Raw genomic sequence first — 18,427 nt, forward strand, 5'->3', positions numbered from 1 at the left:
ATCCTCACAATCTAATTCCCACCCCTCCTCATGCAATGGCAAATCCCTGCTATCATCCGCCCCATCATAGAACCTTTTCTCCCACCCTTGTCCCTTTTTACTGCTGTTGAGGCTGGTACTTCCAAGTTCCAACCTCTTGTAAGGCTCTCTGGGAAGAAAGCTCATGAAAAGCCACGCTTCCATTATCTGTCTCGGGAAGTCCTAACTGCTGGCTGACATTCATCTCCCCACTAGACATCTGCTCTTTCCCTCTCCCCTCTCCCCAATTCCACAGCCCCTGTCTCTTCTGTGTACACAAATCAAGTCCTGTTTTCAATAAACAGGCCAAACCACTCAACCTCCCACTTCTGACAAGGAGGCCCGCAGGGGAGTGATGGCGGTTACTAAACTCGGGACTTGGCAAGTCACCGAGAGCCACAAACTGTCAAAATATGCCATATTCAGTGTTTCATGATGCTTCTTACTAACACCCTCAGGAAGGCACTTTCCAAAGGGAATGCTGGGGAGGAGGAGAGGACGCAGAGCAGCTTGCATGGTCAAGTCAACTCACATCCCAGGTATTTCTGGTGTAGGAGGCACACCATGTGCAGGCAATAGTACGCCTTTTGACATCCTGCTCATTTTCATATAACAAAATGAGTAAATCATGAGACCCATCTGCCTCGTGCCTCTCAGTCTGGCCCAGGTCCCCCGTGGCTTTCCAGGCTACCTCACTGTAAGCCCCCTGCCCCAGGAGCTCTCCCCACTCAAAATCATGCACCTAAAAGATAGAATCTGTTTATTTGTTATTACAGCACTTGTAACACAATATGATTCATACATTAATTGGGCAGTGCCTGTCTCCCTCCTCCAGTGGACTTCCTTGAGGACATGCATCTTTACGTGTCCCTAAACCCACCACTCCCCTAGACCTCACTGCTCTTGCGAGGACTCTGAGCACAGAAGGAATCCAACAGACGTTGAGTGGTTGTGTGGGAGCCAGTGGGAAGGAGCCCAAAGAAGACTGTGAACACTGATGCACGATCGTAGGGGTCTATCATCAGAGGCCTCCCTCAGGCTCCTGCATCACCTGACCTTACAAAGCCCTTCAGTGAAACAGTGAGCATCCACCAGGCGCATGAAAGGAAAGTGAAAGCCACTACTCAACACTCCAACTGAACTAAGGAGAAGTTGCTGTCTCTTCACTTTCTCCTCTGACGGGGTACCCTTCAAGCCTTCTATGGAAAAAACAGGCAGATCCACCTTTTCCAGTACAAAGAGTGGGGGTCCACCCTTGGGCCAAAGCCCTTAGGGCCGATGGTAAATAAAGGGTCCAAACTCTATTGAAAATGTTTAATCTTATAAGAAACTACACCAGATAACCTGTATCTTGACCTAGGACTGGCACTTAGAATCAAAGAGCTACCCTGGAGAAAAATGCTTAGTTAACATCCGAATGTGTTTCAGGAATAAAGTGAAACAGAATCACTTTCCCCCCACAGGACAGTGGGATTGTTTTATTCCTTTCTCACATTGTATACTTGCATGCTGACTGCATTTTATATTCTGGTCCTTGGTCCACTGTCGAGACACGATGGCATCCTTGTCTTTAATATGCATACCATGACATTTAAACCACTTTTAAACATTCTCAAAGTTCTTTACAGTAAGCAGACAGAACCTCCCTGCTCCCTGAAACCCCATCCTGGTTGATATAAGGATACACCTTAATGATAAATACATCTTATGCATTTAAGCACCAAAGTCATTAGGGAACAGAAGGAAGATATAAAGACATCTCTACTTAAATAAAACCTAAGAAATTACTGAATCAAGTGAGTAAAAGTGTTGACCATGAACACACTCTTTATTCAACTAATATTTACAGAGTACGATGTGCCAGACACACTGCCAGGCACTGGGACTCAGAGGAGAACAAGAGAAACAAGGCTACTGCCCTCACGTTGCATATGTTCTGGAAAGAAAACAAAAACTGGTTAATTTGATGGCAATTAGTGTAATGAAGGAAACCACTAGGCTCTGGCTGGAGAAATCAGAGATAGGATTGCTCGGGGAAGGCCTCCTTGAGACGCCATTTTGGTAGAGAAGGAGGCAGCCTTGATGAGATTGGTGTGTGTGTTGCAGGGGTTCCACACAGACGAAGGAGCAAGCACAAAGGCCCCACAGCAGACAAGAGCCAGCAGGGAAATGGTGGCTTGGGGTGAGGCTGGAGAGGCAGGCAAGGCAGTGGCTTTGCAGGCAGAGGGAGGGGTCTGGCTTTTATCCCAGGAGCAATGGAAAGTCTAGAGAACAGCATGGCCTGGTTTCCATTTTATCACTCTGGCTGCTCTGGGGAGAGTGGATTTTATTGGGGCAAAAGCAGAAGTGGAGATCCCAGTGAGGAGGCTCTTTGCGAAATCCTCCAGAACAATCAAGGATAACCTGGGAGAGCGAGGGCAGTGGGAGAGGCAGGCAGAGGACTGACGAGGCTGGAGGCAGAACTGACAAGGCCCTGATGGGCAGAATGTGAGGGTAATGAAAGGGGAGGCAGGATCTCTGTCAGGCTTCCGGCTTAGGCTCTAGGGGGAGGGGAGCGAACAGTCACTGAGATGGGCCACCCTGGGGGGAGGCGGGGCCTATCACACATCATTGCAAGATGCCGGAAAGGCAGATGCAGACACCGGTGTGGAACTCTGGGCTATGATGTAATTTGGTGTTTTTAAAATCATGAAGTTGAATAAGATCACATACAGGGAAAGTGCAGCAGAGAGAGAAGACGAATACCCAGGGCTAAGGTACTGACTCAGGTCAGCTGATGAGGAACAAGAGGCCAATCTTGCCCACACCTCCTCGGTCAAACCTTCCCATACAGAGTGCGCCCGAAGCCACGCAAAGAGCCTCGGCAAGGTGTGGCCAGCTGCCTCAAATGTAGCTGAGAGGTCCGGGGAAGTAAGGACTATAAGGGGCCACTGGGCTTGGCAGGGGACCTTCGTTTCTGTGGGGCGCTTGGGCTGGAAGTCAGGCTGGAATGGCCCGGCACACAGACACTGCTTTCTAGAAGTTTGGCTGTGAAGGGAGCAGGGAGAGGGAGTGGTCACTGGAGCAAGAAGTGACATCAGGGAGAGCTTTTTTTTTTAATAGCTGGGAAAATCTGCTGTGCACGCACACGCTGATAGCAGGGATCTAGGCAGCAGTGAGGGAGAAAGGGTGACACTGTCGATGAGGAAGGCGAGAGGACAGGGAAGGGAGGGGAGGGAGGGGACGGGGTCTGGAGCATGATGGAGGATGAACCTGTGCTAGGCAGGACAGGAGGAAACGGGCAGCCCACTGTGGATGTGGTGAAGGGAAGATGTGAACATTCTGCTCTCCTCCACCCTTAGCCTACTTACCTCTCCTTCCTCCTCCAAATCTCAGTGCCAAACATCACCTCCCAATGGGGGCCTTCTGCTCAATTATATTACTTTTTAACATCCTTTATTAAAGCGCTTGTCCCAGTTTTTAATCTATATTTGTCTAGTCCTTTGCTTGCCCATAGTCTCTCTCTACTAAGGGCAGGGCCTGTGCGTCTTTGCTCACAACTGTGACCCAGGGCCTAGCCCGAGGCCTGGCGGGTTGGGGGGCAGCTAAAGAGTACTGGGGGCTGGGGCCGGCCCCGTGGCTTAGTGGTTAAGTGCGCGCGTTCTGCTACTGGCAGCCCGGGTTCGGAACCCGGGTGCGCACCGGCGCACCGCTTCTCTGGCCATGCTGAGGCCGCGTCCCACATACAGCAACTAAAAGGATGTGCATCTATGACATACAACTATCTACTGGGGCTTTGGGGAGAAAAAGGAGGAGGATTTGCAATAGGTGTTAGCTCAGAGCCGGTCTTCCTCAGCAAAAAGAGGAGGATTGGCATGGATGTTAGCTCAGGGCTGATCTTCCTCACAAAAAAAAAAAAAAAAATTTTTTTTTTTTACTGGGGCCTGATGAATGAGACAGAATCACACCTGCCGTGTCACAGCCACCAAGCAGGGGACAAAGGCCTGGCTCCTAAGGAAAGAACGACTTGCGTGTTAACACTGCCCCTTGTAGGTACAGGACTCTCTCCTTAACCTTTGGAAAATCACCTCAATTTCTCCAAGACGTGGACGTGGGGAACCATGAAAGGGTCCTGACATGAGGAAAGTGCATCTTCAGAAGAACCAACGGCCTTTGAGGATTAAGTCTGAATGCCTTTGCCTCACACTGAAGGCCTTCTACCGTGCAGTCCCAACTGACCTCTCACCTTCATCTCCTTACTCCATGACACTAACCCCACGCTGCAGCCAGGCTTCTCCCCAGGAGGAACAGAAGCTCCCCGAGGGCAGGTTCTGTGCATCCGCCATAGAGCCTGGCACAGAGCAAGGTCCCGCTGGATGCTGTGTCCCCTTTCTGAAGGCTCTCCCTCCCCTCGGCACAAGTGATGCTCTTCTGTTACATCCCAGTTCCAGCTCCACTGTGTCGACAAGGCCTCCTCAGACCACTTCCCGCCTGGGGAGCCCCAAATTTCTTGGTCATCACTGTCCTCCCCACTCACAGGACCCTGCTCACTCAACTTGTCACAAGAGGGTCTCCCTGTGGCAGTTATTGGCTTTGTTTGAAACTCTCACAGCAACTACCACCCACCTGAGCACAGACTTACCGCTCAACACACATGGGGCAACGGGAAAGGAAATGACCCAGCAAAGCCCCCCGCCAGCCAGGATCCTCCCAAAGGACTCCCACCACTGTTACACCCTCCCTGACAGCAGACTAGACACTTCAGTCACGGGAGCTCAGCACCTGGCCAAGACAGGCTACTCTAGCCGCGGAATCAACTTCCCACTTGTTAAACACAATCGTGTTCACGCTTACTGAGCACAAGCAGGGGCACCGTTGACCTCAATGAGCCAGACCTTCAGCTCCTCGTCCACCATGAAGTCGAAGCCAAAGAGCTGGAAGCTCTGGTAAGGGAGGTGCCTGGTGCTGATGGCGGGCTCCACGCTCATGAGGCAGCTTCTGTGGGGCAGAGAGGGAGAGCTTGCTGAGAATGGGGTGATTGAGGGAGAGGGAACACAGGAGATGTGCTTGGATGGTTTTATATCAAATGTACGGATAAAAATTGGCGTTGACTTAATTCTCTCTTTTAAATTTATTACCAATAGATTATTCAAGATGATGCTACTTATCAAGCAATTTGTTAGAAAACTCTGCGACCACTCACGTTCTTCCAGGTAGAGGCTGCTTTCCCAGCACAGCGCTAAGTTACTGTGGTTGCAGAGGTGCGTGTGGATTCCTCCAACAGGAGGGCTGCTGCCATAGTTATTTGTAACAAAGAAAGCACTTCCAGGTATTTTTGCCATATAAAAGAAATGGACCACCATCCGGTGAAGAGCAGACTTTGCAAAAAGAATGCTGGCCTCATTCATTTCTTTTACTAGCTCCAGTCGTAATGCCAAAGTATTAATAATCAAAAGATTTAGAGCTATATATACAGAATCTAAATACTGAAGTATAGAATAGAATTACTAACACCAACTACTGTGTGAAAAAATTAGAAGATTTTAGTGACACAGAAAAGCAGTTGAAAATGAATCTCAGAAACATAATGAATAAGTACATGAGGTCTGAGGTCCAGCTGCTGAGGTCAGAATCTCAGACAAGGTTTTTAACCTCTCTGAGCCAAGTACTGATTTCCTTACCCATAAAGCTGGGGTAAAAATAATACCTACTCCTAGTGCTGAGAAGGTTCAACAAGATAATTACATAAGGAACTTGGCATAACTCCTGGTAGCCAGGAAACATCTAAGAAATGTTAATACTATGAGCAAGCATATTTTATTACTTTATCATTAATTATGGTAATCATAAATCTAGTATTTATGAATAATAAATCAACCATCCCAGAAAACCTATGCCATTTCTGCTTCGTGAAGATCTTTTCTGATTTTTCCCTGAACTGAATGTTGGGGCAAAATAGTTACCTTAGTAAGTAAAATACGTTATGACGACTCTAAGGTTACCAGAGATAGCTGTCCTTCTATGCAGCTGTATATTCAGAAGGAAAAAGATGCGGGGAACTGGTTTCCATGTGACTAACTCTACGATGTATTCTTCCATATAGGTTTTGACTCAACACTCAGAACTGAGGCCTCCGTGAACTTGGAGCCAGGGTCTTGCTCCCTGCGACCTCCCTCCACCACCACCCCTCACTCCAAGCATCAATTTCCTTTTCTTTTTTCCCAAAATGGAAAATACTTCCACAAATATGTTCAAACTTTAAAAAATAATTTTGGACAGTTAGCCATTTAAAAACCAATTGGGGGGCCGGCCCCGTGGTGCAGCGGTTAAGTGTGTGCGCTCCGCTGCTGGTGGCCCGGGTTCGGATCCCGGGCGCGCACCGACGCACCGCTTGTCAGGACATGCTGTGGCGGCGTCCCATATAAAGTAGAGGAAGATGGGCACGGATGTTAGCCCTGGGCCAGTCTCCCTCAGCAAAAAGAGGAGGATTGGCATGGATATTATTTCAGGGCTGATCTTCCTCACAGAAAAAGAAAACAGCTGGAATAAGCATTGCTTCTCCCATTCATTTTCAACCTGCATTGGCAAACCACATATCACATTTTTTTCTATATCTTATCTCTATTCTGTGAGAGAATACCCTTAATTTTTGTTTTAATTAAAATACCCTTTAAAATATTACAATTAAGAAAGTTTTAAAATTTAATAGATGCTCATGGTAAAAAAGAAACAGGAAAAAAACCAACAATACAAAAGAATAGAAAGTGAAAGAAACGTTATGCTCTGACACATAAAGGAAAAACCAAGAGCCAGAACCAAATCAAAACTAAATATTATTTTTTATCTGCTGGACGCTCAAGATGAATAATTCACTTGAAAGAAGTTTTTTTCATCATCAGAGACTTTATACAGTACATCTTTTTTCAGCTGGAGTGGGAAGTTAGGGGGAGGCTAGCTGCTGGAAAAAAAAAACCATGAGAGCTGTAAGGAGTATTTATAGCACCAAAGCAGCAATACTCTCTGAACTGCACAGAACAATGTCGGTGGGAGGGAGTAGGGGGGGCAGCAAATATCCAGTAAATCTTTTGCCTAAAATAGGAATTCTTTCTTCAGCATACTCAGTGTATCTGGTGTCAGAATTCTAATCACCTGTAATCCCTGAAGAAATGGGACTCCAAACTCTGTAATTATTCTGCTAGACTCTATGTAAGAATACATCAAGAAAAAAGTCTCAGTCATCATGATAGGGTGGTAATGACAGGGCACATAAATAGACTAATGGAACAGAATGGAGATCCTGGGAACAGCCCTTCACATGAATGGCCACCTGATTTATAACAAAGGCACACCAAAATGCAGTGGGGGAAATTATACCAGAGAGAAACCTGGACTTCAGGACTGAAGGAAGAGCAAAAGAAATGGTAAATATGGTAAATATCTGGGTAAACAGGAAAAAAAATTTTTTTTTCTTCTTTTATATTTAAATTGAGCTCCTTATAGACAGCATATAGTTTGGTCTTGTATTTTTTATATCTAACCTGAAAATATATCATACGTATAAAAATACATACATGGCTGTTGATAGCAAAAATTATAACATTACATGCTGGAGATTTCAATGTATGTAGATGTAATACATACAACAACTATAATATAGAAAGGGAGACTTAAGTGAACTATAAGTTTTCTGCATTTTATTTGAAGTGGTAAATTATTAACTCCAAGAAGGCTGTGAAATATTAGGTATGTATATTGTAATCCCTAGATTAACCACTAAAAAAAGAAAAAGAGAGATATAAACACTCAACAGAAAAATTAAAATGGAACTCTAAAAAAAATATTCCAATAATTCAAAAGAAGGCAGGGAAGGGGGAAATGAAAAAAGAGAGGATAAACGGACAACCAATAATAAAACGGTAGATATAAATCCAACCAAATCAATAACTACATTAAATTTAAATGATATAAACACACCAATTAAAAGAGAGATTATTACATTGAATGAAAAACAAAACCCACTTTACATATGGAATAGAACATAGAATAGAATAGAATCAAAGAGATGGAATGAGACATGCCATGGGAACACTAATCAAAAGAAAGCTGTTCTACTAATATCAGACAAAATAGACTTCAGAATAAGAAATATTACCAGAGGCAAAGATGGAAATTACATAACGATAAAGTGATCAATTCCCCCAAGAAGAGATAACAATTCTAAACGTATATGCACCTAATCACACATCTTCAAAATACAGGAAGCAAGAACTAAAAGGAGACACAGACAAATCTATAATTATACTTGCAGACTTCGACGGTTTTCCTCTCAATACTGGACAGAATAAGTGGAACAGAAAATCAACAAGGAAATAGAAGACTTGAAAAACATTACTAACCACCTTCACCTAATTGACATGTATAGAACACTCTGCCCAACTGTAGAGGAATAAACATTATTTTTGTACACATGGAACATTCACTAAGACAGGCCACATTCTGGGCCATGAAACAAAATTTAACAAATTTTAAAGACGTGAAACCATACAAAGTATGTTCTCTGACAATAATGGAATTAAAGTGGAAATCAGTAAAGATATCTGGAAAAACCTCAAATATTTGGAAAATAAGCAAAAATTTCTAAATAACACATGAGTCAAAGATAAAAGTCACAAGAGAAACTAGAAAATATTCTAATAAAGTGAAATTGAAAACACAACATAGCAAAATCTGTGATGCAGTTAATGAGTACTTAAGAGGGAAACTGACAGCACTAAATGCTTATATTTTTAAAAAAGGAACTCTTAAATCAATGATCTAACCTTTCACCTTAAGAAAACTAGAAAAAGAAGAACAAATTAACCCCCTCCCTCAAAAAAACAGAGGGAAGGAAATAATAAAGAGCATAAATCAAAGAAATTGAAAACAAAACAAGAGAAAACCAATAAAGCCCAAAGGTGATTTTTTTAAAAGCTTAATAAAATTGATAATCCTCTAGCCAATCTGTCCAAGTAAAATAGAAGATATAAATTACCAATATAAGGAATGAAAGAAGTGACATCATTATAGATCCTATGGATATTAAAAGGATAATAAAGGAATATTACAAATAATGTTTGTCCTTAAATTACACAACTTAAATGGAACAATTCCTTGAAAGACATAAACTCCCAAAGCTCCTTCAAGACTCATAATCAAACAAGATACAATTAAGTTACCTTATTATATGTTTGATTTGTAGTAAGATACCACTCTCCAGGGTAATGTTCAAAGCACTTGTTAGGTACTGGTTGAACTCTTCAAAGAACATTTCGTTCCCTTCTTCATACTTCCCATAGTTCTTTGAGTACTCCTTTTGAATGCAGTGATTGGTCAAATGGCAGGTTTTGTCTTGGAAATTATCAGCATGATATGGTTCTGAAGCAGTCCGAAGCACCCCCTCTCTATAGAGGTAGATATTATACAGATGATCCACCAAAACCCAGCTTCTGCAAGTCAATAAAAACACTATTTCACTCAATTCACCCAAAGTTTCTCCGTATTATATACATCATCCCTACACCTTGACTTTTTGGAGGGTTAGTAGAGGAAGGAGGCAGGTTCTAAAATTACACAGGGCAAATCATGACAGTTAGCCAAGATAGTGCGTTATTACCATAATGAGGCAAACAAAACACTTCACCATAAGTGACAAGGAGACTTCGATCCATTCAATACAGAAAGCATTTTGAAGAGATCTGAATGGGCTGGTTTTTAAGGTTAATCTATGAAACCTCCACTTGCCATGTCTGCTCTTTCAGTAATCTTAAGATCGTTCCTCCTGAAGCTGATCTGACATAAGATTGGTGTTCAAGAAGCGGCAAGTCAATATGAAGGTATCAAGGGGACAAAGAGTCCTCGATGAGGAGAGGAGAGCAAGGCCAAGCTGGGGTGAGGGCTGTTTAGCTTTAGAAAGCTCCATGCCAGGCCCTTTGCTCAGAAAGCTAATATCCAAAAACCTGAAGTGTGTTAATGAAATCCTTAAGAAGTCGGACACAAACAATGAAGTGAGGACATGTTTGGCAGGGTCACATGATGTTGTGTCTGAATTGTGTGTTTTATGTACATCTCTCAGCTTCTTCCATCAGCAAGCCCCATACATTTAGACTCTTCTCTTTGGATCCACAAGTCATTTTCATTAAAGAGAATATAAAAAAAAGAAAATCTATAATCTTTGTAACATTTTCTAGAAAGAAAAGAAAAATACTGAAAGAAAAATAGAAAATTAGGTACAGAAGCTCAGTTCCATTCAGCTGTGCTCAATTTTGGTAACATATTAAACACGGTCAAATGTTTCCTCACATTCCATGTTACCGTCCCCGTCACGCACCACTGCATTTTTTTCAGATTAGCGAAACAAAAACTCCAGACACTGATGCGTTACCGAATGTCAAACTTGCGATGACCTGGCTCCAGAAGCAGTGGGTGCTCAAGGTATTTCTGGATCACGTGCACCTGGCCCTGGTTGTCTATGAAATCCAGAAGCTCTGTAGCCTCCGAGGAGATGAGGATGCCTTCACCTAACAGGGCAAAATCAAAACAGAGATTAGTTCAGCTCATCCCAAGAGGAAAAGTTCTCTACAAAGCCAGAGAGAAAATACTGACAGCAGGAAAAAGCTGATAGGCTTTTATTGGCCCGCTCACTCTTTTCTTTCTCCAATCTCTCACAATCTCCCCTCTACCCACAAGAGCACCAGGATTATTAACTCTTTCTCCATATAGGATGGTAAACACTATCTTGGCAGCCTCCAACCATGAAATTTCATTTTTACAGACATTCAAAATATCTAAGCACCCTAAATAAATGCCACTCTATACTGGTCACTGATCACCATAATAAAGACTATATATTGTCTATGACCAATAAACGCACTTCTAACACTATATCTTACAGAAATATCAGGAAGGTTAAAGCATAAACACAAAGGCACAAATAGATTCCCTGAAGCATCGTAAAAGAAAAAAACTGGATACATGCAAAGTGTCCACCAACATTAAATAAGTGATATAATATCCTCTTTAACAGCTTTATTGAGATATATTTTACACACCATAAAATTCACCCTTTTAAAGTGTACAATTCAATGGTTTTTTGTATATCCAAGAGTTTTGCAACCATCACTACAATCTAATTTTAGAATGTTTTCATCACCTCCCCAAAACAACCCATATCCATCAGCAGTCACTCCCCATTCCTTCCTCAACCTAGTCCCTGACAACCACTTATCTGTCTCTATGGATTTCTCTATTCCACATGTTTCATATAAATGGAATCATACAGTATGTGGCCTTTTCATGTCTGGCTTCTTTCATTGAGCATCCATGTTGTAGCATGTATCAGTACTTCATTCCTCCTTTCTATGACTGAATAATATTCTATTAAATGGCTATACCACATTTTGTTCATCCATTCATCAACTGATGGACATTTTGGGTTGTTTCCACTGTTGTTTGGCTATTATGAACAATGCTGCTATGAAGATTTGCATAGAAGTCTCTGTGTGGACATGTTTTCAATTCTTTCGGGAATCTACCTAGGAGTGGAATAGTTTGGTCATATGTTAAACTCTACGTTTAACTTTTTGAGGAACTACGAAAACAGGAACTACCTGTTTTTCAAAGTGGCTATGCCATTCTACATTCCCACCAGCAATATATGACAGTTCTAATTTTTTCATATCCTTGCCAACATTTGTTATTATCTATCTTCTTGGTTAAAGCCATCCTGGTGGGTGTGAAGTGGTATCTCATTGTAGTTTTGATTTGCATTTCTCTAATGACTAAGAATGTTGAGCATGTTTTCACGTGCTTATTGGCTACTTATATCTTCTTTGGAGAAATGTCTATTCAGATTCTTTGCTCATTTCTTAATAGGGTTGTCTTTTTATTATTGAGTTATAAGAGTTCTTTATATATTCTGGATACAGGTGCCTTCGAAGATATATGATTTGCAAATATCTTCTCCCATTCTGAACAGTTCCATTATTGCATGGATACCTCAAGTTGCTCTTTTAAAGCCACACCTCCCTCCCTCCCCACACCACCCTCCTGACAATCACTAATCTGTTCTCAATTTCTACAATTTTGTAATTTCAGAAATGTTATATAAATAGAATTATACAGTATATGATCTTTGGAGATTGGTTTTTCACTCAGCATAATTCCCTGGAGATTCATCCAAGTTGTAGCATTTATCAATAGTTTCCTTCCCTTTTATTGCTGCGTAGTATTCCATGGTATCAATTCACCACAGTTTGCTTAGTCATTCAGCTTTTGAAGGAATCTGAGTTGTTTCCAGTCTGAGGCTATTACAAATAAAGCTGCTATGAACAATCATGTACAGGTTTTTGTGTGAATGTAAGTTTTCATTTCTCTGGGACAAATGCCCAAGAGTGTCTAATTGCTAGGTTGCATGGTAGTGGCAGGGTTAGTTTTATAAGAAATTGCCAAACTATTTTCCAGAATGCCTGTACCATTTTACATCCCACCAGCACTGCTGGAGTGATCTAGTTTCTCCTCACCCTTGCCAGCATTTACTGGCATTACCATTTCTTATTTTAGCCATTTTAATAGGAGTATAGAGATAGCTCATTGTGGTTTTAATTTGCTTTTCCCTAATGGTTAATGATATTGAAAATCTTTTCATTTGCTTATTTTCCATGTATAGAGGCTTTTCAATGGAACACATTCTCATGTCTTTTGCCCATTGTCTAATTGGATTAAAATTTTTTTTTCACTATTGAGTTTTGAAAGTTGTTTATATATTCTAGATATGAGTCCTTTGTCAGACCTGTGGTTTGAAAATACTTTCTCCAAGCCTGTAGCTTTTCTTTTCATCCTCTTAATAGGATCTTTCACAGAGCAAAAGTTTTTGATTTTGATGAGGTTCACCATATCAACTTTTACTATGGATCACACATTTGGTATCAAGTTTAAAAACTCTTTGCCTGGCCCTATCGCCTATTTTTTCCTGAAAAATCTTATAGATTTATATTTTACATTTAAGTCCACAATCCACTTTGAGTTAAGTGTTTGTATAAGGTGTGAGGTTAGGGTTGAGATCCATTTTTTTGTCTATAGATATCTACCTGCTCCAGCACCATTTGCTGAAAAGTTTACCCTTCCTCTATCGAACAGCTTTTGCACATTTGTCAAAAATCAGGTGACATACATATGGGGTCTATTTCTGAGTTCTCTGTTCCACTAATTTATGTTTCCATCCCCCGGCAATACCACAGTGTACTGATTACTGTAGCTATATGCACTTTAGCTGTACACTGTACCTAAATACACTTAAATATTGGGTACAGTGATTCCTCCCACTTGATTCTTTTTTCAAGATTGTTTAAGCTATTCTAAGGCCTGTGCCTTTCCAAATGAATTTCAGAAGAAGCTTTATGTCTACACAAAAATCTGGTTGAGGTCTTGATAGCAATCACATTAAATCCACAGACCAACTTGAGGTGAACTGACATCTTTACTATGTTGAGACCTGCAATCCATGAACTTGGTATGTCTGTCCACTTATTTAGGTTCTCTTTGACTTCTTTCACAGTTGTTTCATAATTTTCAGCATACAGATCCTACACGTTTTGTTAATTTTATACCTAAGCATCTCATTTTCTTTGGGGTGACTGTAAATGGTATCGTGTTTTTACTTTTGGTTTCCACATTCATTGTCAGCATAGAGAAATGTGATTGAATTTCTCAGTTGATCTCATATCCTGTGACCTTACTAAACTCACTTTTCACTTCTAGGACCTCCCAGCTATGCTTTAGATTTATAGCTTATCTCTACTCGGGGCTCACGCTTTGAGCACAAATCAATTTAATTTAGCTCATTAATTTAATGATTTGTCTTTCCTAAAGCCAACCCCTTTTTCAACTGCCTCATTTCTGTCACTTGCTCCACCATTTGGTTAGCCTCTTTTTTTTTTTTTTTTTTTTTAAAGATTTTATTTTTTTCCCCCCAAAGCCCCAGTAGATAGTTGTATGTCATAGCTGCACATCCCTCTAGTTGCTGTATGTGGGACTCGGCCCCAGGATGGACGGAGAAGTGGTGCCTCGATGCACACCCGGGATCCGAACCTGGGCCACCAGCATTGCAGCGCGCGCACTTAACCACCAAGCCACAGGGCCGGCCCCTGGTTAGCCTCTTAAACAAGAAACTGCAAATGAACTTGGAAAAGCTCCCTCCCTCTCTTTTTGTATGAACATGACTCATTCTGTTTCAACTCCCTTAGGAACCACACTCAGATATCCTGGTTCCTCTTTATTTCCACTTGTCAGTTCCTCATTACAGACCTTAGTCTTTCCTCCTCTACAGCACCTTGCATACTACTTCTGGAACAATCATCCTAAAACTCCACTTTCCTACTAATGCCCTGAAACTATCTCTATCACCTCCTAAAGCCTTGCTCATTGGAAAGAACGTGACCAGATTGTCACGTTCCTTCCAATACACTCCAACCTTATTTTCCTTATGCTATTTCCTTACGTAGACTATTTCTTACTGAAAATTAATATACCTAATGCATCATGATAGGTGGGAAAAATAATGGGAAGAAGGTAAGTAGATAGATACATTTTTATAACTTTAAAAAACTACTATCATTGAAAAACCATGACATTAAAGAGAAATTGAAAAGTTACCCATAGTCTTATTTCCTAATATAATTATTTTCATCTTTTCATATTACCTTCCTTTACATAAGGGCAAAGACTGGTTCAATCGTAGTGAACTCATTTCATATTCTTTTTTCACTTTATATTGTCAATATTTTCACTGTTTCTGCATTAACTTTACAATTATGTTAGCAGGTGAAAAAATATCCCATTGTGTGGATGTACAAAATCACACATTTATTTACTGATTGTTGGACAGTGCAATGGGGTTGTTTCTAAATAATATTTTGCTATTACAGGTAACATAGTAGTAAATGTCTTTGCTGTAGGTCACCCTTGTTTCTGTTAAAATATTGCCTAGAGTAAGTCTTCAGGAATGAGATCAGTGGCTCTTCATTGCTCTTCTCTGTGTTATGGTATGGCTTTTTCAAAGGGCTATGTATCACCACTAAGGGGTAGCAGTTCACAACAAACTTTCAGCGTCAGTATCACTGAAGGTTTTTGTTTTCTCATTTTGTAGGTATAAAATGATACATAAAATCCACATTTATTTTGTAAGTTTTGGGTACCAGTGTAGCCCATTTCCATGTGTTTGTTAACTGTATTTCTAATATGATTTGTTTATGTCCTCACTAACTAAACCTGGAGAAATCATGAAGGAACTCTGGAGTTCTTCAAGGAGCTTCAAGATCACAGTCTTTTTTTGTTCTTTATTCACATTTCAACTTTTAGCTTATTTGGAAACAGATGCATCATTAGCCTTCTTTCTGGCTAGACTGGATCCATAAGGGCAAGAGATAATGTCTGTTTCATTTACGCTTGTATCTCCAAACACTCATCACTTCTTCTATTCATTCATTCATTCATTCACTCAATACATATATTGAACCTTTGCTGGACCCAGGCAGACAGTGCTGAACACAGATGTGACATGGTGTGATGGTGCTTTAAGAGGATCTCTGTCTGCCATATTGTATGTAGACTCTGGAGAACGGCCAAAAGCAGGAAGACAGGGAGCAATTCCAGAGGTGAAGGTGGCTCAGATCCAAGATGGGCAGTGGAGGTGGTGAACAGCAGCTTGATACTGGATACAGTGTGAAGGTCAAGCCAACTATACCCAGCAGGTAGTAGGTATTAAACATTTGTTTAACAAGAATAAAAGCCATTCATTCAGCCTATCGGTTTCATTTTGTAGTTCCCAGACAAAACAAATGCACACTGCTTATCTCTTCACCTCCTAAAGCAAAATTTCTTTTTTGTTTGGTATTTTATTCTCTCTTCACCTCTCTCTGCTGCTGAGTATCACTCTATGTCTTGTCTTGGTAAGGGTCCAGGGACCACCTAGGTAGGATCACTGCCACTTTCACCAAGGGCCCTGCCTCACTCCTAGTTCTCACTCCAGTCAAGACTCCATGACACCAAGCCCTCCTGACTCAAGCCCAAATCCACAGGAGGAATCTGGAATACTATGGATGTTTATTTCCTCTTCCAATTCCCCCATTTAACATTAGAACCTAGCTAGGGGACAGTACTTGAGAAGAGGACACAAGAGGGGAGAGAGAAGTAGAAGAGGTACCTGGCTTGCGGCGAGAGTCCAACTCTCCCACTTTCAGGAGATTCCAGGTGATGTCTCACGGTTGTTAGAAAAGAAGGTGAGGTCCACTGGCCCGGGGATAGAAATGAGTACCAATGACCAGACGGTCTTCCAAGGCAATAAAAGAAGTAAGCTCAAAATGGAATGGTTTTAGAAAGAACATATGATGGTAGTGAGAGAGAGAGAGAGACTGTGTTTATGTGTTTATTAGATTGGGAACTGCCTAGATTTTAAGCCTGAGTAACCCTTCTATGCATTCATTCAACACATATTTATTGAGTGCCTATGGGGAGGGTACAGAGATGAATAAGACAGAAACTCTGTGTTTACATAGAGCTTACAGTATGATAGCGGAGACAGACAGACAAACAAATACATAATACAGTGCTAGGAAGAGGTTAGTGCAAGAAGGAAAAATAAAGCTGTGAAGGATAGAAAGTAATGGGCACAGAGGCTATTTTGGATTAGAAAAGTCTTCTTGGAGAAGGCAACATTTGAGCTGAGAGAAATAGAAAATAATCCATGTAAGCGCATTCCAGGCACAGAGACAAATTTAGAGTATTTGCAGGATGCCAGGCAGGCGTGGCTCCAGTACAGTGAGCAAGGCCAAGAACAGAAGATGAGATCAGAGATATGGGCAATGTCAAACGGTGTAGGCTACCATCAGGGATCTGGAGTTTATCCTATTGCATTGGGAAGCCTGCTGCTAAGTCTTGAGCAGGGAGTAACATGATCAGATTTATGTTTTTAAAACATCACTCTGTCTCAGAGGAGAATTGACTGTGAGCAGGCACTGCAATTACACAGACTAGAGAGAATAGTAGCTTTGACTTCAAGTGAGAGCAGTGGAAATGGCAGGAAAGTCTAATTCAGAAGATATTCTGAAGGTAGAGCTAGCAAGACTTGCTGATGCATTAGGTATAGAATGTAAAGAAAAAAGCAGTCAACCATGATGAATCCTAGGTTTTAGGCTCAGAGACTGGGTGAAGAGTGGGATCACATACTAATTGGGAAGACTGAACGAGGAGCAGGCAGGGTGGGTAAAGTTGGGAAGGAAATGAAGAGTTCTATAGCAAATGTGTTCAGTTTGGAAGCCTGACACTGGATTTGGAGCTTAAATGGAAATACCCCGGTTGGGTATTTAGAAGTCATCAGTACTTAGATATTTAAAACTATGTAACTAGACGTGGTCTCTACCCTTGAGGATTCAGATTAGAATAGTCACTCATCTAAAGACATCATTAAAATCTACTATACCACTGAACAAAGCACCTGGGAACCTACAGGAAAGGGAGAGGGACCGCAATGCCAGCTCACCTTTGGCACCGGCGGATGACTTTGCAATCCAAACGCTGCCCTCTCCATCTTCTTTCTTTCTGTTATAAGAAGCCAGGAAGAACTCTCTTTCGTCTGTCCTTGAAGTATTGATTGGTGGGTGGATTCCATTCTGCGCTGGAGCAACTGGGGTCTTGAGATTAGTTGGATAAATCACATAGGACTCGGGGAACCATGTGCAGGACTCAGCCAGTTCTGGGCTTGTCTTGATTAGCCTGGCAGATGACAGAGGGTCAGTCTCCTTCTTAGCACACACTCTGTCACTCTACTCAGAAAAGCCAGTGCCTTCCCCCAGAGCTCTTCAAGGAGGCAGGGCATGGGCAGGGCCAGGAGCTGGTCTCCTTGTTATCCCACTCTTTGCTTCTTGGCCTCCCTGGGCCGACCTCTAATGCACTACTGGGCATCACATAGCCATTCCATGCAACCCTAAAGGCATGCTCCAGTTAATTCAAAAGCGGCTTAATGTGTAGAACTTTAGCTCCTTTTAAAATGCACCTCTCGGGCCGGCCCTGTGGCTTAGCGGTTAAGTGCGCGCACTCCGCTGCTGGTGGCCTGGGTTCGGATCCCGGGCGTGCACCGACGCACCACTTCTCTGGCCATGCTGAGGCCGTGTCCCACATACAGCAACTGGAAGGATGTGCAGCTATGACATACAACTATCTACTGGGGCTTTGGGGGGATAAATAAAATTATAAAAAAAATAATAATAATAAAATGCACCTCTATGGAAACTTAACTTGAAGTACTCCTGAGCCAATACCTTTCAACAAACATGTTGTGGTTGCGCTAGACACACGCTAAAAAAGTGGAGAACTGAGGAAACTATTTGACTTACTAGCA

General features: G+C 41.8%; 1 protein-coding gene across 1 annotated transcript in view; it reads right to left on the reverse strand.

Annotated features, from left to right (window-relative positions):
- Nucleotides 1–18,427, reverse strand: part of TTL (tubulin tyrosine ligase) — a 32,675-nt gene that overhangs the window by 4,850 nt on the left and 9,398 nt on the right. The window contains exons 3-6 of the mRNA XM_004435783.3: nucleotides 17,570–17,802; nucleotides 10,418–10,553; nucleotides 9,213–9,482; nucleotides 4,852–4,995 (exon numbers count right to left, since the gene is read on the reverse strand). Coding sequence (XP_004435840.1) covers nucleotides 4,852–4,995; nucleotides 9,213–9,482; nucleotides 10,418–10,553; nucleotides 17,570–17,802 — 783 coding nt within the window. The remainder of the gene's footprint in view (nucleotides 1–4,851; nucleotides 4,996–9,212; nucleotides 9,483–10,417; nucleotides 10,554–17,569; nucleotides 17,803–18,427) is intronic.

Source organism: Ceratotherium simum, chromosome 40, assembly GCF_057802395.1.
Source record: "Ceratotherium simum simum isolate JZ-2026a chromosome 40, ASM5780239v1, whole genome shotgun sequence".
Classification (NCBI taxonomy): Eukaryota; Metazoa; Chordata; class Mammalia; order Perissodactyla; family Rhinocerotidae; genus Ceratotherium; species Ceratotherium simum.